Source organism: Rhinoraja longicauda, chromosome 21, assembly GCF_053455715.1.
Source record: "Rhinoraja longicauda isolate Sanriku21f chromosome 21, sRhiLon1.1, whole genome shotgun sequence".
Taxonomy (NCBI): Eukaryota; Metazoa; Chordata; class Chondrichthyes; order Rajiformes; family Arhynchobatidae; genus Rhinoraja; species Rhinoraja longicauda.
This window is the reverse complement of record NC_135973.1, coordinates 19,525,341-19,550,159: the sequence shown is the minus strand read 5'-3', so window position 1 is coordinate 19,550,159 and position 24,819 is coordinate 19,525,341. Positions and strand designations below refer to the sequence as shown.

Sequence of the window (24,819 nt, the reverse complement as noted above, 5' to 3'; positions counted from 1 at the left end):
TGGTCTGAGTGCAGGTAGATGAGACTAGGTCAGGGAGAATGGTCGGCGTGGACTGGTAGGGCCGGACAGGCCTGTTTCCATGCTGTAGTTGTTATATGTTATATGTTATATGTTATAAGAGTGTTTTATTGGCATATGTCCCAAAACAATGAAATTCTTACTTGTAGCAGCATGACAGATATGTAACCATGTTTACTCCAGCATTTTGTTTATCTTTGGTTTAAACTAGCATCAGCAGTTCCTTCCTACTCAAATAAATAAAACATGCAGGAAGCTTGGGCAAGATGGGCCGAATGGCTTGTTTCCATGCTGTAAGGCTCGATCACTTTAAGTACCTAGTGGAAAGAGACACAGTGGTGCAGCAGGTAGAGCCACTGCCTCACAGAGACACGGGTTTGAATCTGATGTCGTCTGCTGTCTGTGTGGAGTTTGCACGTTCTCCCTGCAACCGCATGGGTTTCCTCCATGTGCTCTGATTTCCTCCCCACATCCCAAAGATATGCAGGTTTGTAGGTTAATTGGCCCTCTGGAAATTGTCCCTAGTGTGTTGGGAGTGGATGAGAAAGTGAGGTAACATACTGTAGAACCAGTGTGATTGATGGTGGGCTGAAGGGCCTGTTTCCACGTTGTTTCTCTCAATTCAATTTGCACTATCTTCTTATAATACTGGAACTCTGCAGCCAAATTGCCCACAGCAAGCTCCCTCACATTGGGCAGATAATGCGCTTGCTGATGATGTAGTTGTGAGACAATTGTCAATCGGTATACGAGGAAAGTTCCTCTGCTGTCAGATCGTTCCTTTTCTTGTCCCCTGCTGATTCAATTCTCCTCATGTTCTAGAGCTGGAACTACCTGACCTCTGAGTTTCAAAGAATAGTTTCTTTTTCTATATTTTGCTACCAAAAGTGGACATTGCCACATTTTGTCTACATTATACCCATCAACTCCATCCACATTTCCCGCTGCCTTGGGAAAACAGATAACATAATTGAAGACCACTCACACCCTGGTCATTCCCTCTTCTCCACTCTCGCATCAGGCAGAAGATACAAAAGCTTGAAACAACGCACCGCTAGACTCAAGAAGAGCTTTCCCCCACTGTTATCAGATGCTTCAACGGACCATTTGTCTGATAGCAATGAATGCCAAATCGTCCAAATCTTGCACCTTTTTATATCTGCACTCTCTGCAGCAGTAATGACAATAAATGAATATTATTATTATTATTATTATTATTATTATTATTATTATTATTATTATTATTCTGCACTCTTGCTTCCTTTCCCTTTTGCATCTCCTGCTATATTCATGCTTAGTTTAATTGGACTCATGTATAGTATGATTTGACTGAATAGCATGCAAAACAAAGTTTTTTTACTGTGCAGATGCTATTTTAAATCGAAGGTACACAAAATGCTGGAGTAACTTAGCGTGTCAGGCAGCATCTCTGGAGAGAAGGAATGGGTCACGTTTCGGGTCTCGACACAGCATTTTGCGTCTACCTTTTTTTACTGTTTCTTGAAAATCAACAAAACTAGAAAGTTGAAATAGAAAAACACTAGAAACTCTCGGCGCCTGTGGCACAAGAAACCATTTTTGTTCCAGGTCCTGATCTGCTGAGTGCTTCTGTAATTTTTTTGTTTTTTATTTCACTTCTTGTTCACCTTTTGAAAACTCGAGTTGGAGTGACACAATTACGCACACACAAAACCATGCTGCTGCCTCTAATTAATTCTTTGCCTCTCCAAATGCATGCATTGGGTCGCCTGCAAAACAAAGCCTTTCACAGTACCTCGGTGCACGTGACAATAATAAACCCAAATCTATTCAATAACATATCCATCACTGATGTAAGGCTCACTGATCTGTAGTTACTGCATTTTCTCGCAGACTTTAATGAGAGGCACACATTAACCCACTCTCCAGTGCTTAACTGTTTTTACAGTTCCCACCTCCTCTGACAGCTCACTCCAGACACCAACTATGCTTTCTGTGAAAAAAAAAACGCTCTGATTCTTCTTTCTTTTTAACCTTCATTTTACCTTACATCTATGCCCTCTAGTTTCAGACATCTCATGGTAAAGATATACTACCCTGGAGCTGATCAAACATATTCTAGGACAACCTTGACTCAGAATTCCAGCACCTACTGTCTCTTGTGTCTCCAGAATTGGGATGGAATTTGGTTTAGAATTCCTGCCCATTGTTATATGGAAATAAAGGACCAAATATTGGATGGTGAGTCAGGGGCACTGGGCCGGATGCCAGAAGAGAGGATTGAATGGAGTGGGGCCGGGTTGGTGTGATGGAGAGAGGGAGGACAGAGATAGAGAGAGAACAGGGATGGAGAGAGGGGGACAGGGATGGAGAAAGGACAGGGATGGAGAGAGGGGCTGGAGTGAGGGAGGAATTGAAGGAGGGACAGGCAGATGCTATTGAGGGCGTGCAGCGTAGGTTCACTAGGTTAATTCCCGGAATGGCGGGACTGTCGTATGTTGAAAGGCTGGAGCAATTAGGCTTGTATACACTGGAATTTAGAAGGATGAGGGGGGATCTTATTGAAACATATAAGATAATTAGGGGATTGGACACAATAGAGGCAGGAAACTTGTTCCCAATGCTGGGGGAGTCCAGAACAAAGGGCCACAGTTTAAGAATAAGGGGTAGGCCATTTAGAACGGAGATGAGGAAGAACCTTTTTCAGTCAGAGGGTGGTGAAGGTGTGGAATTCTCTGCCTCAGAAGGCAGTGGAGGCCAGTTCGTTGGATGCTTTCAAGAGAGAGCTGGATAGAGCTCTTAAGGATAGCGGAGTGAGGGGGTATGGGGAGAAGGCAGGAACGGGGTACTGATTGAGAGTGATCAGCCTTGATCGCATTGAATGGCGGTGCTGGCTCGAAGGGCTGAATGGCCTACTCCTGCACCTATTGTCTATTGACCCTCAGGAAAAGGCATGGGTTTGCCATCTCCGAGGCTGCTAGGCAACGGAGAGGCTTATTGCGAAGGCGCAGTATGCGACGGTGCCGGCAGCCACCCACGTGCGCAGGCGCGCACAAGATGGCGGCGGCGAGGTGCTGGGCGCGCTTGGTGTCGGTGACCTGGGGCTCGGCGGCCGGCACAGCGCTGCTGGACGCCGGGCCCATCTTTGGCTCCCGCAGGCTAGCAACCACCTTGGCGAGAAGTCGTGGATTGCTGTCGGCTGGTGGGCTGGAGCTGCGGCTCAGGCTGTCCGGTAAGGAGGGGGCCGGTGGCGGACGCCGGCACACGCGAGGCCGCTGCCCCGGACATCGCAAGACACGGGCCCGATGGGATGCTTAACCCTCCAGGGCGGGTTAGGTTAATGCCCTTCGGCCGTGACCCCTCCGTTGTCCCCACCTCCTCCTGATCCCTACCCGGGGGCTTGGAGTTGGCAGCCCCTTTGGGTGGGAGGAGAGGAGAGGGCTGTACTCACGAAGTCCCACGAATCTAAATGCCCACTTCGCCACTTCTCCACTTCTCATGGTCAGTGTCAGTGACACACCCCACACTGAGATAGATCAAATGAAATATAATGTGCGCAACATCTGTCACTTTGCGTGAAACAAGAAATTGCAGATGCTTGAATCTTGAGTAAAACGCTGGAGGAACTCAGCGGGCCAAGCAGCATCTGTGAAGAGAATGGACAGATGACGTTTTGGGTCGCGACTTTCCTCAAACTGGTTATAAGGGGGAGAAAGCAGGAAGAGAGGTGGGGGCGGACAAAGCCTGGAAGGAGACACAATTTCCCTCCTGGAATAAATGAGAAATGAAGTGTGATAACAAGAAATGAGAAGTAGGAGGGTTAGAAAAGTATTCTTTGAAGATCTGTGTCCTTGTACAAAAATATAGAAACAAAGAACTGCAGATGCTGATTAATACCAAAAAGGACACAAAGTGCTAGGGTAATGTACTAAATTATTCCAGCACTGTGTCCTTTACTGTACAAAAAAGCTTTTTTTGCTTCTGATCTGTCAATAATTAACACAGTCAGATTTATCCTCTTTTGTCTTACTGAACAAGAGCTATCTGAGCGGTGACTATGATGTAGCTTCACCACTTGGCGAGCAGCAATGTTTGCAGATGGTGGTTTTCAGTCCCCTGTACCAGATTTAGGATCTTGTCTGGTCAAATTGCCTTTTGTGTTCTCGCATGTTGCTTGATATCATGTGGAGTGAATTGAATTAATTGCAGGCAATCCTCTGTGGCAATGAGATTCTCAGAAGAAGTAGAACTGCATTGTCTGCCTCGTATTACTGGCTGAAGATATTTGCAAATCCGTCAGCCTTGTCTGTGGTGGGATGTTTACCTTGATGGAGTTGAGAACCAAGCGCATAATCTCAGGGTAAAGATAAGGAGAAATTTATTCAGAGCGTGTAAATGTTTGCAATTCTTTACCCTGGAGGACTGTGGATGCTGAGTAAGTATATTCAAAGCAGAGAGAATTTTTTAGATCCCAGAGAAAGTGATGGTAATGGGATGGGAGAGAAAATAGAGTGGAACCTAATGGTAACAGCCATGATCTTGTTGAGCAGAACAGGCAAGAGGGGATGTTTTCATTTTCTGTACATGCATTAATGGAATTTGAGCAGGGAAATAAATCACACATTCACAATGGACAGATGGGATTAAAGGTTATGTGTAAAGTACAGAGAAAAGTATCTTGTCTGGTCCAGTTTCTTTGTCAATTGTTTTATTTAAAACAAATAAATATTTCCATCTATTATACAGCTCCTTTCATATGGCAAAATGTCCCAAGTTGCTTCAGGGACTGACTTTGACACTGTACCACAAACACATATTAGTTCTGCTCAGAGTGTGAATCTGTCGAGCCCATTCTAATTCACTCAGATCTTCTCATTCGTGAGAACTTTGATTAAAAGATACAGCATCCAGGACCATCGGCCCACTGCCAACCATCCGTTCATAGACACAAAATGTTGTAGCAACTCAGCGGGTTTGGCAGCATCTTTGGAGAAAAGGAATAGGTGATGTTTCTGGTCGAGACCCTTTCTCGGACTGAGAGCCTGAGAATTACCTGTTCACACTAGTTCTATGTTATCCCACTTTCTCATCCACTCCCTATACACTAGAGGCAGTTTACAAAGGCCAATTAACCTACAAACCTGCACGTCTTTGGGATGTGGAAGGAAAGTTGAGCATTCGGAGGAAACCCATGCAGTGACAGGGAGAACGTGCAAACTGCACACACAGACAGCACCTAATGTCATGGTCGACCCGAGTCTGGTGCTGTGAGGCAGCGGCTCTACCCACTGCGCCACTGTACCACCCAGAGATTGGAAGTTGCAGTTCCAGTCTCAGTTTTAATACAGATTCACTACCCCCTGGAATCAGGATGGTGACCCTTTGGTGCCCTTCCTCTGGGCAAACGTTCCACTTGTTATAATTCCCTTAGCGATAATTAAATTGTTATTAACGGTTGTTTTTCATCTCTCCCCCACCCCTCCCTGCTTTTTCAGGCTCTACTGCTTATCCAGTAGGTGTGGCTGGATTTCACACCACCACTGGTTTGGCCAAGACTGATTATTATGAGGTATTAGGGATCCCACGCAATGCGACGCAGCGGGAGATTAAGAAAGCCTATTATCAGGTATGGAGGAGGAGGTTGCTTTAACTTGTTTTAAATTTCCCATTCAGTAGCCCAATATTCTGTCAGACAACCAGTAAACAAACCAACCTTTCTGACATCGGGCAGCATCTCTCACCTAACCCATCTGATCATCTAACGGCAGTAACAAGAACCATGTGACAAAAGTCTATCCCTTTGGTCTCACCCACTCTTCTGGAGGGCCTGGTTTTGCCAATGCACAATTTTATGTGACCAAGTATATGGAACAAACTGCCAGAGGAAATAGTAGAGGCAGGGACGGTAATGATATTTAATAGACACTTGGACCGGTACAGGGATGGGAGAGATATGGGCCTGCTTGAAACGAGGTATTTTGCAACTTGGTCGGAATGGACGAGTTGGGGCGAGGGGCCTGATTCCATGATGCACAACTATCTGACTCTAAATGTCCGCATAGGAATTGTGAACAGAGGAGTTTAGCAGGATCCACTATGGAAAGGTAAAACACAAAGTGCTGGAGTAACTCAGCAGGTCAGGCAGCATCTCTTGAGGGAATGGACAGATGACATTTTGGGTTGGGACATTTTGGGTTGGGACCCTTCCTTAGCCTGATTGTGGTGGAGAGGGGAGGGAGTGGGAAGAGAGCTGGGATAGGCCAAAGCCTGACAAGTGATTGGTGGGTATAGTGAGGGGTGAGTTTGATTGACAGATGGGTGGATAAAGGCCAGAGATGAAAAAGGGTGTCAGCTAAGCAGAGAAGTAAAATGTAAAGCCGGAGGGATATAGGTGGAAGGGGACAGTGGGGAGGGGAAGGGGGCAGAATAATGGGAGAAATAGTTGTGCACCAGGGTAGAAGGGGGTTCACGGGAATGAGAGTTGAGGGGGGGGGGGAGGTGTTACCTACAATTGGAGTATTCAATTGGAAGGCGTTGTGAGACCAAGCCTCAAACTATGGCCGTACCTGCACAGTGCCGCAGGAGCCCTGATCGTGGGATCACAGACTCACCTCACCGCCACTCTAATCTGTGATCAAGGCTCTGTATCCTCTGGTGCTGCCCCAGTCCCACATTGTGGCATAGGCTGGTGACTGAATAGTGTGGCATGTGCTGGTGACTGAATAGTGTGGCATAGGCTGGTAACTGAATGTAGCATGGCATGAGCTGGTGATGAGCGCAGTGGGGTTGGTGACTGAACACGCCTCATGGGACTTACCGACTCCCTCTGATGTTTTAGACAGTGGACTAAAGTTTGCCTGGATCTGTGACACCACAAGAGGGGTTGGGAATGGCTGCTGTCAAGTCAAATTTAACTGACTTTTCATAAACGTGTTTTTAAATATATAGTCTGGGTTAATCATCATTGTATTTGGAACACTGAAACAAAATAAATCAAAACTGATCAAAATGGGAGGCTTACTGACATCCACTTTGAGATACAGAGTGTGTGCCAGTGAAGCCTTCGGCAGAGAGGTTGGTCTCCAACTCCATGTGATATCTCATCGCAGTTCAACCGTTTCTGTTGCCCCACAGCTTGCAAAGAAGTACCACCCAGACACAAACAAGGACGACCCAAAGGCAAAGGAGAAATTTTCCCAGCTGGCAGAAGCTTATGAGGTACTGGATCCGCTCTGATAATGGCCGGTGGGAGCATTGGTTGGCAACTATCCCATTGGCCTCCCTGGGGCAGCGGGACAGGGTTGTGTGGACACTGCAGTCATTGAGAGATCTATGATCACGGCTCTGTATCCTCTGGTGCTGCCCCCGTCCCACAATGCGGCATAGGCTGGGCCAGACAGCGTTGTGTGTTGGCCAGAACGAGGGTGAGAGTATTCTACTCCTGGATCACTACAGTGCAACAAGAGCAGCAAATGCCCTGTGTTTCCATCAGGGGCAGCACAGTGGAAGTGTCCGAGATGTCTATTTTGCAATGGCTGTGGGTGTTGTGAGGGTTCATTTCCCCCCAGTCCCCTTCCACCACCATCCCTCCCTTTTGTATTAAATTTCACTCTTCTTTACGCATTATCTGACAACCTTTTGATCCATTTCATCTTGAGCCCTTGTCCACCTATTTGCCAATCACCCCCTCCTTGCCTGTATCCACCTGTCATTTGCCAGGCATGGACCTGCCCCCTTCTCTGTTCCAGCTTCCTCCCCCTTCCACAATCAGCCTGAAGAAAACATTGTCTGTTCACTCCATCCCCAGATGCTGCCTGACTTGCTGAGTTCCTCCAGCGCTTTGTTTTACTCAAGATTCCAGCCTCTAATTTTTGATAGATTGATGGAAATATACGGCAGGGTACAGACCCTTCAGCCTAACCAGTCCACGCTGACCATCGATCGCCCATTCACACTGGTTTTATATTACCCCCCTTTCTCATCCACTTCCTACACACTAGAGAGTCCAATTGATCTACAAACCAGCACGTCTTTGGAATGTGGGAGAAAATCCTCAAGGTCACAGGGAAAATACAAACTCCACACAGACTTGATCAAACAGGGGTCTTGGGCAATGTGAGGCAGTGGGTGAGTAGGGCCTGGTTTTGCGCTGCATCTCTAAGCTAAACTGTGCTGGGCACTACCCAAGGCTGTTTTCATTGCCAGGCACTGCCCACAGTTTGTTCTTTGCCAGATTTGAGGCTCAGCCTATTGCCACTGTTGTTGGCAGGTGTTGAGCGACGAGGTGAAGAGGAAGCAGTATGACACGTACGGGGCAGCGGGCTTCGATGCCGGCGCTGCGCGGGGCCAGCAGTTCTGGCAGGCGGGGCCCTCCGTCGATCCAGAGGAACTGTTCCGGCGCATCTTTGGGGAGTTCTCTGGGTCACGGTTCACGGACTTCAACAGCATGTTTGACCAACCGCATGAGGTGAGTGTACTGGCTGCCCGGTTATACAGAGCTAGTACTGCAGGGTGTACAGTTCCCCACCCTCACTACCTCCTCTGTTCCCCCTCCAAGATACTGTTGGGGTCAGGAGCTCCTGAGGGGATTGTTCGTGAATGTGCACGTGCAGATACACCCAGATTATATTCAGAACCAGCCACCTACCGTACAAAGCATCCAGTTCCTTGAGGAAAGTCTCCCTCCATTCCAGTAGAAACAAAGAACAGATGCTGGTTCTTACCAATGATAGACACAAAGTGCTGGAATAACTCAATGGGTCCGGCAGCATCTCTGGAAGGAAAGGATGGGTGACGTTTCTGCCAATCTGAACAAGGGTCCTGACTTGAAACATCACCCCTCCTTTTTCTCCAGATGCTGCCTGACCCGCTGAGTTACTCCAGCACCTAGTGTCTATCCCTCCAAGGCTGTTTGGGTCATTTTATTCACACCGAGCACCTTAGGCATGTGTTTGCTCTGCAGATTGAGCGCCTGCCACTTGGGACATGAGATTTCTACAAAATGTCCACAATTCTGGGAACTTTGTAAGATGTTTTAGAAGGCCCTAGTTTACCACACCAGAGACTGAGCCACCCCCTCTGGTACTGATGGCAGCTGAGAACACTGCACTGACTCCCAAGATCTGAGCCATTTCCTATTCTTTGGAAATCTGGTTGCAACATTGCTTGGGTTTGCGAACAGCTGTGCCCAAAACCACAAGACGTTGCAGGGAGTTGTGGATGCAGCCCAGTCCATCACACAGACCAGACTCCCCTCCATCGACTCCATCTACATTTCACGCTGCCTCTAGATAGCAACCAACATAATCAATGACTTTCCTAGTCATTCCCACTTCTCCTCCCTCCAATTGGGCAGAACACACAGAAGCTTGAAAGTACACACCACCAGATTCAGGAATATCCTCAACCCTGCTCTTATCAGACTTCTGAACGCTTCTCCCATCTGCGAGGGTGCAGTCCCAATCTTCCAACGTACCTCATTGCCGACATTGGGCTACAATTCTGTAACAATACAATATATTCTGCATTCTGGGATTTTTTCTCTTTACACTACCTGTTGTACTTTGTGGGGCTTGATTGTACTCGTGTTTAGTGTGATCTGAAAAAAGCTTCTCACTGAATCTCGGTTCACCGATAAACCACTGCCAACAGAGTGCCAGTAACGACCACCTTCAGACCAATGTGTGCTGAGGAACCTGTTTGTGGTTCACTTCTTCAATCTCTTCAGTTTACTGAGAAAAGCTTGGTTCCAGTTCTCTCAGAAACCTCTCTGATTTATCACTATTTAAGGGGACATCATCAAATAAATAGGCGACAAAAACCATGTTCAAAGAGTGAATTTTGATTTAAACTAGCATTCCCTGAAAGGAAGAGACTGTTGTTTAAAGCTGTTTGTTGGCTGTCGGTGATGTTGCTTCATCTCACTGCTGTGCTGTGATTGCTGCTCTCCTCAGTACATCATGGAGCTGACCTTCACCCAAGCTGCAAAGGGAGTGAACAAGGAGATCTCAGTGAACCTGGATGACACGTGCCACCGGTGTGATGGCAAAGGGAACGAGCCGGGAACGAAGGTCCAGCACTGCCACTACTGCAACGGAACTGGCATGGTATGTACAAACTAAACAGGGCCATTCGACCCACCTTTCTATGCATGCTTAATATTGAAATCCAGGACACACGACTGTTGTATCCTCCTCGTCCCGCTTGGAGGAGCTGCTGCACATGTTCTGCCAGGACCACTGTGGTACCATGCCTTGTCTGAGAGTGTCACACAGCACGGAAACTGGCCCTTCGGCCCCGCTCCTCCATGCAAATAAGATGCCCCGTCTAAGCTAGTCCCATTTACCCACATTTGGCCCATGTCCCTCTAAACCTGTTCTAGCCTTGTACCTTATACCTTGTCCAAGTGTCTGTTAAAGCTGGTAGACTTGCTGGCCACACCGAGCCAGAGACCTGGGTTTGATTCTGACCTCGGGTGCTGTTTGTGTGGAGTTTGCGTGTTCTCTCTGTGACCGTGTGGGTGCTCCAGTTTCCTCCTACATCCCAAAGATGTGCGAGTTTGTAGGTTAAATGGCCACTGTAAAATTGTCCCTGGTGTGCAGGGAGTGGATGAGAAAGTGGGATAACATTGACCTCGTATGAACAGTTCATCATCATCATATCATCATATATATACAGCCGGAAACAGGCCTTTTCGACCCTCCAAGTCCGTGCCGCCCAGCGATCCCCGTACATTAACACTATCCTACACCCACTAGGGACAATTTTTACATTTACCCAGCCAATTAACCTACATACCTGTACGTCTTTGGAGTGTGGGAGGAAACCGAAGATCTCGGAGAAAACCCAGTTGATTGATGGTCAGCGTGGATTAAGTGAGCTGAAGGGCCTACTTCCATACTGTATCTTTTAATCAATCAATCAAGTGTTATTCTAGTATCTGCCTCAACTGCCTCCTCTGGCAGCTTGTTCCCAGCACCCATCTCCATGTGTGCAGAAGTTGCCCCTCATGATTGTTTGTGTTGCTGTGACAGGAAACGCTGAACACGGGTCCGTTTGTGATGCGTTCCACGTGCCGGCGCTGCGGAGGCAGAGGCTCGGTCATGACGACGCCTTGTATCGTTTGCCGAGGCAGCGGGCAGAGCAAGCAGAAGAAGACTGTGATGGTGCCCGTTCCAGCTGGTGAGACTTGGACAGCAATCCCGGGGACTTCAGTGAAAAGAACCTCGGGGAGCAAATCCAAACACTTTCCAGTCTCTCAGAGCAGCACAGGAACTTCGGCCCACAATGTCCGTGCCAGACATGATGCCCAGTTAACTAATCACCTCTGCTTCAGCATGTGATCCAAATCCCTCCATTCCCCCCACTCTCTGTGTAAAAAAAAACTTTACCAGCACATCTCCTTTAAGCTTTGGCTCCCTCACCACAAAGCTATGCCCTCTCGTCTTTGACATTTCCACCCTGGGGAAAAAAGTTCTGACTGCCTTCCATTTCTGTGCCTCTTATAATTTTGTAAACTTCTCGGGTCTCCCTTCTGCCTCAGTGTATGGAACAATGAGTGGGGGGGGGGGTAATGGAATTGAGGACAGTTTATCCATAGTCTAAACATCGGCACAGGCCCGCAAGACCGGGTCACCTCATCTGATTCATCCTGTGGTGATGCCTGTGTGAGAGTTGGGCCAGAGGGGGTGAGGTTGGTGAGCAGCCCATGTCCCATGATGCTGCTGCAGTCTAATGGCCTGATTCTACAGGGAGCCGGAGCTGAGCCTGGGCCACAGGCCTCCCAGGTGCTGCCTTTACCGGGAGCAGTGGCTGCCGGTTCAGGCGCCTGTATCTGCGCTGTGCCTGATCTAACATGTATGCACCTTGCAGGGGTGGAGGACGGACAGACAGTACGCATGCCGGTGGGACGCAAGGAGATCTTCATCACCTTCAGGGTAAGTCACGGTCATGCATCACCCGCCCTCACAGCTGGTCTGCAGCGTGTGAGGACTGGAATGTAAAACATACGGACAGCATAGCCCACCATGTCTCTGTGGGGCATGCTAAACTAATCACATCTTCACATGATCTCGAGGGCTGGAGTGAAAGGGAACTTTGGGAAGCGTCCAAGCACTTTCCAGTCTCGTAGAACAGCAGATAGACCAAAGTGCTGGAGTAACTCATCATGAATGATGACTGGAGCCAAATCATGAATGTATCTTGGAATCGCCATGGTCCCAGCACTAATCCGTGGAACAGAACAGCAGTCAGAAACACCCTCTCTTCAAAGGCCATGCTAATGTTGGATCCAATTTACCAACTCATCTTGGATCCCAAGTGATTTAACCTTCTGTAGCAGCCTACAGCAGCCTACTCTAATCATCTTCGTAACTTCCTCAAAAAAAATCAATTGAATTTGAGAGAGAAGACTATCTTCCCGCACAAAACGATGCTGAAGGGCACTTCAGATATCAACAGTCTGGCTGATTGCTGTGAGGTGGAGAGTGTGGCTGTTTATACTTCTCCATCCGGAGACCACATCTGGAAGTGTGCAGTCAGAAGCAAGATGTCAACCCCCCTGGTTACTGTGGTGGGGGGAGCATGAAATGTCAAGAGATGAATTAGTTGCAGCAGCACAACAGATATGTAAACATAGTACTCTGTAAAACCCATAATAAACATCAAAGATTTATTTTAAAAATTATAAATATATATATAACAGACAAATAAACAAACGATAATAGTGCAAAATAAAAAATAATGTCTCCAAGTCTATCTCCGGAACCTATTTGGAATTTGCAGTGTTCAATTGCCTGATGGTTGTAGGGAAGAGAGTGCTCGTGAACCTGGACGTTACAGTTTTCAGGCTCCTATACAATTATGTATGGGATATAAGTGTTGTGCCTGCAAGGTCAGTTCTGCTGGGGATCAGTGCGCACGCTGCTAGTCCAGGGGTAGTGGGTCATGGGTTTGCTGGAGGGGTGGGGGGGGGTGAGAGCTTGCAGCGGGACCTTCAATGTTGGATGGTTCACTTTCTCTGCGTTATTCAGGTCCAGAGGAGCTCGACCTTCCGGCGGGACGGAGCAGACATTCACTCCGACCTGCACATATCCATCGCACAGGCCGTTCTCGGAGGCACTGCCCGACCTCAGGGGCTGCACGAGACCCTCAACATCACGGTAAGTGTGGCTGGCTGCAGACACTGTTCTCTGTATGTGTTGAGTTATACCATGAGACCAGTACCCCTTGAGATCAAACAGCCCTACCACCGCCATCTTTTTGATGGTACTAGCTGCCTTTTTGAGGCAGCGTTCCCTGCAGATCCTGTGTGATGGCCACTGGTTCAACTCCTGGACCACACCAGCATCTCTCATTGCCTCTCTTAAATTGAATGTCTGTTTTGGCATTGGAAGAATCTGATATTTCCCTTCGCGTCTGTCCCCCCCCCTTCCCCTTTCTGCTTTATCTGCTGATCACTGCTATCTGGCAGTGAGCCCTGCCCTGGCAGTAGCTGATTACACTCCATCTGTCTGCAGATCCCTGCTGGGATTCAGGTCGATCAGAGGATTCGACTCGCTGGCAAAGGTATCCCAAAGATCAACAGTTACGGATACGGAGAACACTACATCCACATCAAGGTGAAAATCCCCAAGTGAGTATGGCCAGCTGCCTGTGGCTGGGAGCAGAGGGGTGGGCATCTTATTGTTGGCCATCTGGTGGAAGATGAGTGTTGATCTGAAATGGTGCTCTCTCTGCTTGGCAGGAGGCTATCGTCTAGGCAGAGCTCCCTGATGGCAGCTTATGCGGAGGAGGAGACGGATGTGGAGGGCACAGTTAATGGAATCGTTAACACAGCTACAGGTGAGCATCATGTTTGCAGCGCAGAGCTACGGCTGCGGGTGTGTTAACCCCGAACAGAAGTTATAGGAGTAGGAGGAGGCCATTTGGCCAGAACCTGCTCTACCGTTCCACAAGACCATAGCTGGTCTTTTGCCTCTGGATTTTCTGCTCTGTTCCCATAGTCCTTGATTCATCTTGTATTCAGAAAAATATCCATCTCTCTTTTTGGAACGCAGTGGCTGAGCATGCAGGATAATGAATTCCAAAGGTTCACCACACACGGAGGTTTTCCACATCGCTGCCCAAAATAGCTTGCCCTTTTTCCTGTAATGGTGACCCCGATACTCCCTGCTATTAATATAATATATAATACTCCCTGAGGCCTGAGTATTGTACATGTCTCATTGAGTATGGAGGCCTGGCCTTTTCCATCCCTCCTCGTATGACAGACGTCATAAACCAGCTTAGTGAATCCACTGCAGTCCCACTGTAATAAGAATATCCTTCCATGGGCAAGACCAAAGTTGTTGACAATACTAAGTGTGGAGTCACTAAGACCCTACCAAAGGCATCTTACTCTTTTACCCAAATCTTCATGCAATAAAGGCAAGTTCCATTAACCTTAAATGTATGTCGTATCTGCATGATTGTGTTTACGTACAAGAATACTTGGGGACCTTTTACTGGTGATGTTTCCCATCATTTAAAAATATACGTAACATTTGTTGTTTGTGCCGAGGTAGGTGACGTCATTGCTCTGTGGTTCCTCACTCATTCGACTCATTAATAACCCCTGGAATGTTTTGGCATTCCCATCTCAACACATGTTCCTATTTAGTTTTGTCATCTTATTGCTTTTGCTGCTGGTTCTGATTAGATTTCTCATTGAGTTAGATTTCTTTGCCCTTGGAGAGGAATCTGGGAGGGGAAAGGAAATTTTAGCTGCTTACTCTGGGTTTTTGACCCGAGAATGAACAGAGATGATCAGGCTGCCATTAACACCACGTCACTCCTTTACTTTGCACTGTTTTTCATGTCGGCAATTTCTCTCCCTTTGACGTCTGACCCTGGGCTCGCTGTTTGTACCTACAGGCACTGAAGCCCAGGCGAGGACTGAGACGGGAGAAAGACGGGCAGAGAAACCAGAGCCTGGGGAAAACAAGGAAGGATTCCTGACCAAATTAAAGCGCATGTTTAGTTGATGTGTGTCAGAGGTAGGAGATCTTTTTGTTTAGGGTCTCACTAGGGTCTCTTCTACATCCCGCAGCTCCACTCTTGCTCCCCCTCCCCCCACTCGCAACAAGGACAGAATCCCCCTCGTTCTCACCTTCTACCCCACCAGCCAGCGGATCCAACATATCATCCACCAACATTTCCGTCACCTACAATGGGACCCCACCACTGGCCATATCTTCCCATCCCCTCCCCTCTCTGCGTTCCGCAGAGACCGTTCCCTCCGTAACTCCCTGGTCCACTCGTCTCTTCCTACCCAAACCACCCCAACCCCGGGCACTTTCCCCTGCAACCGCACGAGATGCAACACCTGTCCCTTTACCTCCCCCCTCAACTCCATCCAAGGACCCAAACAGTCTTTCCAGGTGAGACAAAGGTTCACCTGCACCTCCTCCAACCTCATCTATTGCATCCGCTGCTCTAGATGTCAACTTATTTACATCGGCGAAACCAAGCGCAGGCTCGGCGATCGCTTCGCTGAACACCTGCGCTCGGTCCGCATTAACCAAACTGATCTCCCGGTGGCCGAGCACTTCAACTCCCCCTCCCATTCCCAGTCTGACCTTTCTGTCATGGGCCTCCTCCAGTGCCATAGTGAGGCCCACCGGAAATTGGAGGAACAGCACCTCATATTTCGCCTGGGCAGTTTGCAGCCCAGTGGTATGAACATCGACTTCTCCAACTTCAGATAGTTCCTCTGTCCCTCCCTTCCCCTCCTCCTTCCCAGATCTCCCTCTATCTTCCTTTCTCCACCTATATCCTTCCTTTGTCCCGCCCCCTGACATCAGTCTGAAGAAGGGTCTCGACCCGAAACGTCACCCATTCCTTCTCTCCCGAGATGCTGCCTGACCTGCTGAGTTACTCCAGCATTTTGTGAATAAATCTTTTTGTTTAGGATCAGTCTGAAGGATGAGTTACTCCAGCATTTTGTGTCTGTCATCTTTTTGTTTTCCCGTCACTATTGGAGCTTTATTGAAACTGTGATACTTGAAGCCTGGCTCTGACCCATCCTGTTCACCGGTTAAATGAGCCAGTTAAATGAGTAAGTAATGGATCACAGATGGAATCCTCAGGTGGGATATTGTTGTCACAAGGGATGTAGGTTTTGACAGGCTGATTCTTGGTGCATCAGTCACAGTGCAAAACATGTTCTCCTGTGGAGAGCACGGATCAGTGCAGAGCCCTCACTATTTTTGGGTGATGTTTCGGGTCAGGATCCTTCACTAGTCTGGAGAAGGTTCCCGATCTTGATACGTCACCCATCTTTTTTTTCCAGAGATGCTGTCTGACCCGATGAGGTACTCTAGCACTTTGTGTCTATCTTTGGTATATACCAGCATCTACAGTTCCTTACTACACCTCAACTATTTATGATCTGTTTTAACTTGATGGGACAAGGAAATGTGATTGTGCAAATATAGGAGGGGAAGCAAGTTGTGATGCGTACTCAGTCTGCATAAGGTAATAGACTGAATGGGCAACGAATTGGAGGTGAATACATTGTGGAGACATGTGAGGTAATCCACCTGGGCAGTAAAAGGTTTTGCATGGTGAGAGATTACAGACCGTTTTGGAGATCTGTGTCCTTGTTCACAAAAGAAAGCCAGCTTACACATAGAGCAAAGGGGACAGAGAGTAGGCGATTATTGCTAACGTAGGTTACAAGGAGACACAAGGAACTGCAGATGCTGGTTTACAAAAAAACAATGCTGGAGACCCACATCTACTCCAGAGAATTTGCCTGACCCACTGAGTTACTCCAGCAGTTTTTTTTTCGTACCTGAGTAGGCTGTTAATAAGAGTGCATCTGGAATACTTTGTACAGTTTTGGTGTTTTTAAGGGATACACTAGCTGTTGACACAGTTGAGAAGGTTCATTAGATTGACTGCTGAGATGAACGGTTAGTCATGTGAGGAAAGGTTGTGCCTCAAAGTTGGACAGGAGATTAGATGAGATTCTAGACTCAGTGAATGTTCCCCCTCATTGGGGAATCCACTATGCAGAAGCCTGCATTCAGAAGTTTATCATTTAAGACAGAGATGAGAAATTTCTCATCCGACCTGTGTATCTCTCGGCTGTGAAGGTGAGTCATTCAAGGGCAAGACATGGCCTTTGAAGGGTAGCGGAATCGAGGATTGAGGTGAACAGACAAACTGGAACAGAGGCCATGATCAGATCAGCCATGATCTTCGTGATTGAACAGTGTGTGGTTCAGATACCACACTCACTCATTGGTTATCTCTCATGCTTGCTGTGTGGGTGCTCTGTGAAATATCCTACCACTACCTTGAACTTTCACATGGCCCAGCTTTTCTAAACCTGTTGGGAAATCCTGCACATTTCACTGGTTGCACTTTGATTGCAGGAAAGCGTTCGAGTGGGAACTGAGCCAAGCTGGTGTGAGGATGCACGACTGCCACTGGGGCAGGGGCTGCGGCAGGAACTCCTTGTCCATGGAGCATGCACAGAGACTAGCTGGAGCCTTCATTTTCCAATCTGAAAGCCATTACATTTTATTTTCGTTTTTGATTACTCTGTATAGTGTCAATAGCCATGTAAATATAGTGATAGATCCAGGATTTAATCACAGCTGTTGCACTATGTGATTGATGTTTTGGACAAGATAAAATTGTGCTGCTAGTTGGAGTTGTCTTTTTCATAACTCCAAACATATCTCACACTTCACGAAACAGTAAATAATTTGACATTGACTGTGGACCAGGGATTCACGGGGTATATAAATTTCACCATTTTTGTGTTTATAAATAATGACAGAGAGCCCGAGCTTGTTAGAATGTTTAATGTTCATACATAATTACATAGGGTAAAGAAAAGCACTGAAGTGAGTTGGGATCATAAACCTGTAGAAAGTGGAAATTCAGTGTTACACTTTATATCCCAGCACTTAATGCTGGGAAACATCCATGGTTCCAGGCCGATGTGGTCACTCTGAAGCCTGTTAATTGAGTGAGGGCCATCTGGGTTGACAGGTTGCTTCAGTAAAGAGTTTTGTCAATTGTGAACAACTCTACCCCTTCGATAAAATGGAATCAGTCTTGTGGCAGCTTGGAATGGTGAGGGAACTCCATGCACCTCGTTAGTTGCATTAATGCATTCATAGGTTCTTGCTATGACAGTGTTAAATCTAGGATTTACTAAACCATTACACAAGAACCAAGTCACTGTCAAATGTTCTGTTCAAGGGGAGCGCTGGAACAGATGTGCATGATCCAACTCTTGTTGCCAGTCCTGCTGGATTTTAATTGCACATATTTCTTCTTGGACGAAGTGGGGTAGGAGAGGGCAGAGGGGATGAATTGGGGTAGGAGAGGGCAGAGGGGATGAGTGGGGGGGGGGGGGGTTGCATCACTTTTGTTGGACAGTCCATCTCTGGCAGTCACCCTTACAGCAGATACCAGATGGCGACGAGCGCCACAAGAGCAGCTAGCACCAGCTGGAAGGAAGAGCTCTGCACTACTGCCATGGCTGAGTGGAGTGGGCAGACCATTTCACCATTGCCTGGAGAGAGAAAGACCCAAGGAATGAATGACAGGGCAGAAGGCCGTGCAGTGCAGCAAGTAATATTCAGCTGCCCATTCAACCTCCAGCACGGGCAACTATATGTGTCGAACATGAGGCCAGGTTAAGCTCTTCCTGCACGTGATCCATATCACTCCATTCCCTGCATATCAATAGACAATAGGTGCAGGAGTAGGCCATTCAGCCCTTCGAGCCAGCACCACCATTCAATGCGATCATGGCTGATCACTCTCAATCAGTACCCCGTTCCTGCCTTCTCCCCATACCCCCTCACTCCGCTATCCTTAAGAGCTCTATCCAGCTCTCTCTTGAAAGCATCCAACGAACTGGCCTCCACTGCCTTCTGAGGCAGAGAATTCCACACCTTCATCACTCTCTGACTGAAAAAGTTGTTCCTCATCTCCGTTCTAAATGGCCTACCCCTTATTCTTAAACTGTGGCCCCTTGTTCTGGACTCCCCCAACATTGGGAACATGTTTCCTGCCTCTAATGTGTCCAATCCCCTAATTATCTTATATGTTTCAATAAGATCCCCCCTCATCCATGTGCCTATCCAAAAGCCTCTTAAACCCCACTATCATATCTGCCTCCACCACCACCCTTGGCAGTGTATTGCAGGGCCCCACCACCCTGTGTAAAGTATCTTGCCCTGCACACCTTTAAATTTCCTCTCGATGTTAAAAGGTATGTCTTTGACATTTCTGCCCTGGGATTAATGGTTCTGATTGTCTACCCAATTTATGCCTCTCAACCGTATATTTCTGTCAGGTCTCCCCTCAGCCGCTAGGTTCCTTAAAAAGACTTGAATGATATATTGAAATAATGAGAGGGTAAATAATTGGTTTTTCTTATTATAAAACAATGTTGAAGACATTTTCCAGGAGTCCAGAACTCACAGGTGCCAACTTGGGTAGTGAATGGGCGGTTGAGACAACAGTTGGACAACACCATGCTACAGGGGGAGCAGTCAGGAGACCATGCCAGCAGTGGTTCAATGCAGCGGTCCTAGGAATAAAGTAGGGTGGGAACTGAGAGCTTTGATTTTTAGGATGGTTGCTCTGCAGTTAATAGATTCCTGGGATATATACTGGCTGTTTGTCAAACTGCCAACTATTACCCCATGCCCCACAGAGTCATACAGCGTGGAAACAGGCCCTTTGGCCCAACTTGCCCACATGAACCAACATGTCTCTTCTACACTAGTCCTGCCTGCCTTTGACCCATATATCCTTCTAAACCTTTCCTTTCCATGTACCTGTCTAAATGTTTCTTAAACATTGCGATAGTGCCAGCCTCAACTACCTCGTTCCATACACCCACCACCATTTGCGATAAAAAGTTACTCCTCAGGTTCCTATTAAATCTTTCCCCCCTCACCTTAAACCTATATCCTCTGGTTCTCGATTCCCCCACTCTGGGCAAGAGACTGCATTTACCTGATCCTTTCCTCTCATGATTTTGTACATATTTCTAGAACCGCTTTCCCCTCCCACTATTCCACTTCTGGATGTGCACCTCCCAAGCCAACTCCTGGATTTCTCGCATCATTCGCCTGAGGATCCCCTCTGCCGGACCATCGATCCTGCCTGGCCCCAGTTACATTCCACTCAGCTCGCCACCTTTCCCTTACCTTTCTCAGCATAAAAGGGGCACTTCCGAGCATCTCCTTTTCCATTGTGAAGTGGGACTCTGTTTTCTTGGCCAGTTCCGCCAAGGGTTTTCCCAATCTTATCCAACTCCTCAAAGACCTGCAAGATTGCATGATTGGAACAAAGCTCAGAGAGTGACAGTCATTGCTCTCCAGCAGTCACACAGAGATTATTTTGGGCACTGAATCTAAACCGAGGGCTCAAAGGAAAGCAAACATCTACAGATGCGCGTCTCAGCTCCATCCAAGTCCCCAGAAAATTGCAGAGAATCGATGTAAATCGGGAGTTTGGGAATACACTCTTAGTTTATGAGAGGACTGTTCAGTAGTCTGTTAACCGTGGGGAAGAAGCTGTTTCAGAATCCTTGCTTCTTCTGCCTGGCTTGAGAAGGGAGAAGAATGACAGGGGTGTGAATGGTCTTTGATTATGCTGGCTGCTTTCCTGAGGCACCGTGAAGTGCAGGTCTGTGATGGACGGTGGTGGGAAGCTCCCATCCTACACAGGGTCGATCCAGGCAACCTAATGCCAGGGAGGGTGAGGGGCGGAAGAGGTGGGGAGTTGATATAACACGGTGCTGCTCACCTCTATGTTGAAGTGGAAGGCCCTGTTAGACTCATCCACAATCCTCCTCCTGTTCTCCTCGCTGGTCTCCAGGCTGTTGAGCCTGGCGCGGTACAGCTGCTTGAAGCGACTCGGGTTGGAGATATTGTTGAAGGTGTAGAACTGGACCCCTTCGCCGGTGGCCGGCAGGCCCAGGGCTCGCTGGGCCACCTTCTTCAGCACTTGCCCCCCCGACAGGTCGCCCATGTAGCGGGTGTAGGCGTGGGCAGCCAGCAGCCCCGGCTCATGCTGCCCCACCTGGTGGATCCGCTCCACATATCGCTGCGTGGCCTCCGAGCTCTCCACCCTCTCCTCCCAGCCGGGCCCATACAGGAACTCCAGGTCCTTGGCCAGAGCCTCCTTGCGATGCAGTTCGAGGGGAAAGTAGAGGGGGGCAAAGCCAGGATGCTCAGCATTCCTCTCCATCTCCTCCTCCATGGCCGAATAGGTGAAGTACAGGGCCACCGTGCCCAGCTGGAACACAGGGGGTGGGGGCAGAGATGTAACGGGCAGGAGATCGGTGCAGGGCAGATTCATCCACCACCCACCCCTGCCTCTCTTAGCCCCCCAGGGTTCCTGGAACAGAGAGAGTCCTCCACAATGGGACAGGAGCTTAACTCGGCCCTGAGTTATGCAAACATAGGAGGTGGGACTCGCTCAGATGGGGCATCTTTGTCAGCACAGATGTGTTGGGCCAAAGGGCCTGTGACCATGCTGTGTGACTCGTGGGCTGAAGGTTGGGCTGTTCTATGTTCTAACCCCTCTCAGTGAGACAACCCTCTCAATCTCCTTCCTCCTCCTTGCCTAGTCAATCTCCTTTCTATCGCCTCCAAAGTTGCTGAATCTTTCTGTGGGTAGGAGGGTCAATGCTGCCCACAGTGTCCCAGAGGTGTATCACATGTGTCACAACATGCTGCACAAAAATGTTTTCACACAAAGATGTGGATAGGCCGGGAATTGAGGGATTGGGACATTGTGCAGAGATGGCATCAGTTTAAACTGAAGTTGGAATCGAGCTGAAGGGCTGGACTAAACCATGTCCTAACCCCTCACAACCCACCCATTGCAGGCAGCCACCACAATCTGTCCCACCTTGAAGAGCTCTCGATGAATCTTGCCCTTCAGGAAGTCCTTCACAAACTGAGTGTTCTCTGCTCGATCGTGTGACTCCTTCGTTCCTTCCTTCAGGATCTCTGACAGGTCCGTGGGGCTGGGGTGGAGAGGGACCGGTTGGAGGGAAAACACAGAAGTGGCAGTGAGCATACTACAGCCAGCAAACTACTGGGCAGAGACTGAGGGGGCCGCACATGGTCACAGGGTGCTTCTCTCAAAGCAAGCAAAATACTGCAACGTTACTTGTAGAGAGGTGAAGACAGGCATAAAAAGTTGGAATAACTCAGTGAGTCAGACAGCATCTCTGGAGAAAAGGGATAGGTCGAGACCCTTCTTCAGACTGAGTGTCAGGGGAAAGGGAAACAAGAGATATAGAGCGGTGGATCGCATTCCCAGCTCAGGATCCCATGCAGTACCAGAGCAATTGGACTCCAGTCCCTGTGTGCTATTCCCTTGTCACGCCAGCCAACCCTGTGTCTCACACACATGATGGAATAGTGAGGCTCACACTCATGCACAATGTCAAAGCAAGCTCTAGTTCTTGCTCTCCCCAGCTTCCTAACACAGGAAATGGTAGTTGGCCATTTGGCCCTCTGTATCTGCTACCCCGGGCTGATATTTCAATCTGCCCCACTTAGGTTTAGGGTTATTATTGTCATGTGTACTGAGGTACAGTTTCTCGTGAGTGAAATTCAGAAAGTCAAAGAGAAAGGATAAAGTGTGCAGGGTGGTGAAAACCCAATTCTATCAGGAGACAAGAGTGCACACAAATGTATACAAACGTAACTGCAATCTGAAACAGACAAGGGAAGATGGTGAAGCCGCAGAAGTAAACATTCCAGATCTCATTGTGGAGGATGAATGTAAGGCACCCATAGAACATAGTTCACACAGCTAATGTTACACATTCAAAATAGACACCATTTCCACACTGTATCTATGACTTTATGACTCTATGACACTCAGACCTGTCACCGAAAAGTTTTAGAACTGCATATGGCAACCCGCAACGACTCCTGGGAACGCCGGCCTGCGATTGCTCAAAGCTGAGGAGCATTCAGAATGATACCGAGACTCCGAGGATCATGCACTTGGAACACGAAGGGGCAGAGGCAGAGTGAAGGAGCAGACCACTTCACCCACTACCCACACCCAACCGTCCGCTGCCTCCTGCCCCACCTGGGTGAGGGTATGTGGCTCTCACCGTGCTCAACCCACAACCAGCACTTCCCCATGCCTGGATGAGGGTAACTTCAACTACACAACAAGTTCTACAACACCTGGGACCATGCAGATGAACCAGAATCCTTTCTACACGAGCCCTGGTGCTCCCCAAGGACCCTTCACCTGTCCCAAACCTGCTACTGTTACGCCCGAGCAGCTCGCTGTCAAAGGGAGTACATAAACACCACAAACTTGGGCTCCCCTCTACATCACACGGTGCATTTACAGCCATTATATCATTACCACTTGGTCTAAATCCATTAGAAACCACCACAAACACCAGCATGGGAATTACTTCACCAGGACTACAAATGCTGAAGATTATCTTTCAATTAACGCAGCATCAAGAACCGTTAAACACGCACAACGTTGAACCATTACTCGAGAGAATTGGCTAATAGTCCAGTGCAGAACACCACAAACCTGACTGGGTCCCCGTCCATTTTGTACTCCTCCTCTTCACCGGCCGCCATTGTTCAGGGCTGTTACTGCTGCTTACTGGATGGAGGAGCTCAGAACGCTCATGGCTCAGAATCAGGTAATCGGGAGGTAGCAGGGTCCCTGGAACATCAGAGGTGGCAGTGAGACAGAAATCACTGAAAATAACGCAACTGAAGGGTAAAAGACCAGTACAATGCCCCACCGCACAACACACCCCTCACCGCCCCCACCTACCTCCCTTCAACAACATTCCTCCTCACCTCCCAACATTGTCACACCAACTGTCCCCGCCTCCCCATACATAGCACCCTTCATCTCCCAAACCCCCCGACATTCCTCCCCACCTCTCAATCGTCCTCCGATACCTCTCCCCATCTCCCAAACCCCGCCACCTCCCTCCTACATTCCTCCCCACCTCCCAATCCCTCATCCCCATCCCCCCGCCACCTCCCAACCATCTTCCCTTCCGCAACATTCCTCAATCCAGCCTCACACCTCACCCTAACACCCAGGCAACCGCCCACCAGTTACAACTCTTCTTTCTCTCCCCACAATTCTTCCTTTCCTTTCCTGACTGATCGACCTCCCTCCCTCCCCATGGCCCTTCACCCACCTCTTCCCTTTCCTCCCTCCCCTTTCCACCCCCCTCGCCCATCCCTCACCCACCTCTTCCCTCTCCTCCCTCCCCTTTCACCTCCTCGCCCATCCCTCGCCCACCTCTTCCCTTTCCTCCCTCCCCTTTCCACCCCCCTCGCCCATCCCTCACCCACCTCTTCCCTCTCCTCCCTCCCCTTTCCACCCCCCTCGCCCATCCCTCCTCCCTCCTCCCTCCCCTCACCCACCTCTTCCCTCTCCTCCCTCCCCTTTCACCTCCTCGCCCATCCCTCACCCACCTCTTCCCTCCCCTTAGCCCCAACCTCCGCATCGCTGTCTCCTCCTTTCGGAAGGTCGTCAAGCGGACGTGACTTCATCGCGCCGCACCCGCGGCAGGAAGGGGCGTTGCCATGGCGCCGAGGCCCAGCCCACGCGGCGCTCAGCTCAGGCCCTTCGGCCCACCTTGCCCGTGCTGACCACGACACACTGGGCCAGTCCCATTAGCCTGCATTTAGACCTCACCCCCCCCCCCCCTTCCCTATCCGTACATCTATCCACATGCCTTGCAACAATGGTGGATGGACCTGGACTGTTTTCTCTGGAACA

The 24,819-nt window shown here is 48.8% G+C and overlaps 2 protein-coding genes across 7 annotated transcripts; one reads left to right on the top strand and one right to left on the bottom strand.

Moving 5' to 3' along the window:
* Nucleotides 1–3,029: 3,029 nt before the first annotated feature.
* Nucleotides 3,030–17,686, top strand: dnaja3a (DnaJ heat shock protein family (Hsp40) member A3a). 2 transcript variants are annotated; one of them, XM_078417983.1, is made up of 12 exons: nucleotides 3,030–3,229; nucleotides 5,493–5,623; nucleotides 7,132–7,215; nucleotides 8,267–8,464; nucleotides 9,951–10,103; nucleotides 11,031–11,178; nucleotides 11,869–11,933; nucleotides 13,029–13,157; nucleotides 13,515–13,630; nucleotides 13,742–13,839; nucleotides 14,911–15,032; nucleotides 17,418–17,686. In XM_078417983.1, the coding sequence occupies exons 1-11, from the start codon at nucleotides 3,055–3,057 to the stop codon at nucleotides 15,018–15,020; spliced, it is 1,407 nt and encodes a 468-aa protein (XP_078274109.1). In that variant the 5' UTR covers nucleotides 3,030–3,054; the 3' UTR covers nucleotides 15,021–15,032; nucleotides 17,418–17,686. The 2 variants fall into 2 exon arrangements, with proteins under 2 accessions (XP_078274109.1, XP_078274108.1); XM_078417982.1 differs by lacking the exon at nucleotides 14,911–15,032 and having other exon boundaries at nucleotides 3,049–3,229.
* Nucleotides 17,687–17,836: 150 nt separating this feature from the next.
* hmox2b (heme oxygenase 2b) lies at nucleotides 17,837–24,591 on the bottom strand. 5 transcript variants are annotated; one of them, XM_078417980.1, is made up of 6 exons: nucleotides 24,537–24,591; nucleotides 23,602–23,739; nucleotides 21,934–22,051; nucleotides 20,824–21,315; nucleotides 20,223–20,340; nucleotides 17,837–18,571 (listed from the first exon to the last, which is right to left on the bottom strand). In XM_078417980.1, the coding sequence occupies exons 2-6, from the start codon at nucleotides 23,649–23,651 to the stop codon at nucleotides 18,456–18,458; spliced, it is 894 nt and encodes a 297-aa protein (XP_078274106.1). In that variant the 5' UTR covers nucleotides 23,652–23,739; nucleotides 24,537–24,591; the 3' UTR covers nucleotides 17,837–18,455. The 5 variants fall into 5 exon arrangements, with proteins under 5 accessions (XP_078274106.1, XP_078274103.1, XP_078274104.1 ...); XM_078417977.1 differs by having other exon boundaries at nucleotides 24,513–24,570; XM_078417978.1 differs by having other exon boundaries at nucleotides 23,602–23,774; nucleotides 24,513–24,567.
* Nucleotides 24,592–24,819: the final 228 nt, after the last annotated feature.

What these genes read in the sequence shown, in the direction of transcription:
- hmox2b (XM_078417980.1), bottom strand. Translation starts at nt 23,651, where the DNA reads ATGGCGGCCGGTGAAGAGGAGGAGTACAAAATGGACGGGGACCCAGTC. An exon ending in TTCATCGAGAGCTCTTCAAG is followed by an intron (nt 21,316 to 21,933) that starts GTGGGACAGATT and finishes CCTGTGTTCCAG; the next exon opens with CTGGGCACGGTGGCCCTGTA. An exon ending in CCCCTTTTATGCTGAGAAAG is followed by an intron (nt 18,572 to 20,222) that starts GTAAGGGAAAGG and finishes TTCTCTCTCCAG; the next exon opens with GCAATGGTGAAATGGTCTGC.
- dnaja3a (XM_078417983.1), top strand. Translation starts at nt 3,055, where the DNA reads ATGGCGGCGGCGAGGTGCTGGGCGCGCTTGGTGTCGGTGACCTGGGGC. An exon ending in AGCTGGCAGAAGCTTATGAG is followed by an intron (nt 7,216 to 8,266) that starts GTACTGGATCCG and finishes TGTTGTTGGCAG; the next exon opens with GTGTTGAGCGACGAGGTGAA. An exon ending in GATGGTGCCCGTTCCAGCTG is followed by an intron (nt 11,179 to 11,868) that starts GTGAGACTTGGA and finishes TGCACCTTGCAG; the next exon opens with GGGTGGAGGACGGACAGACA.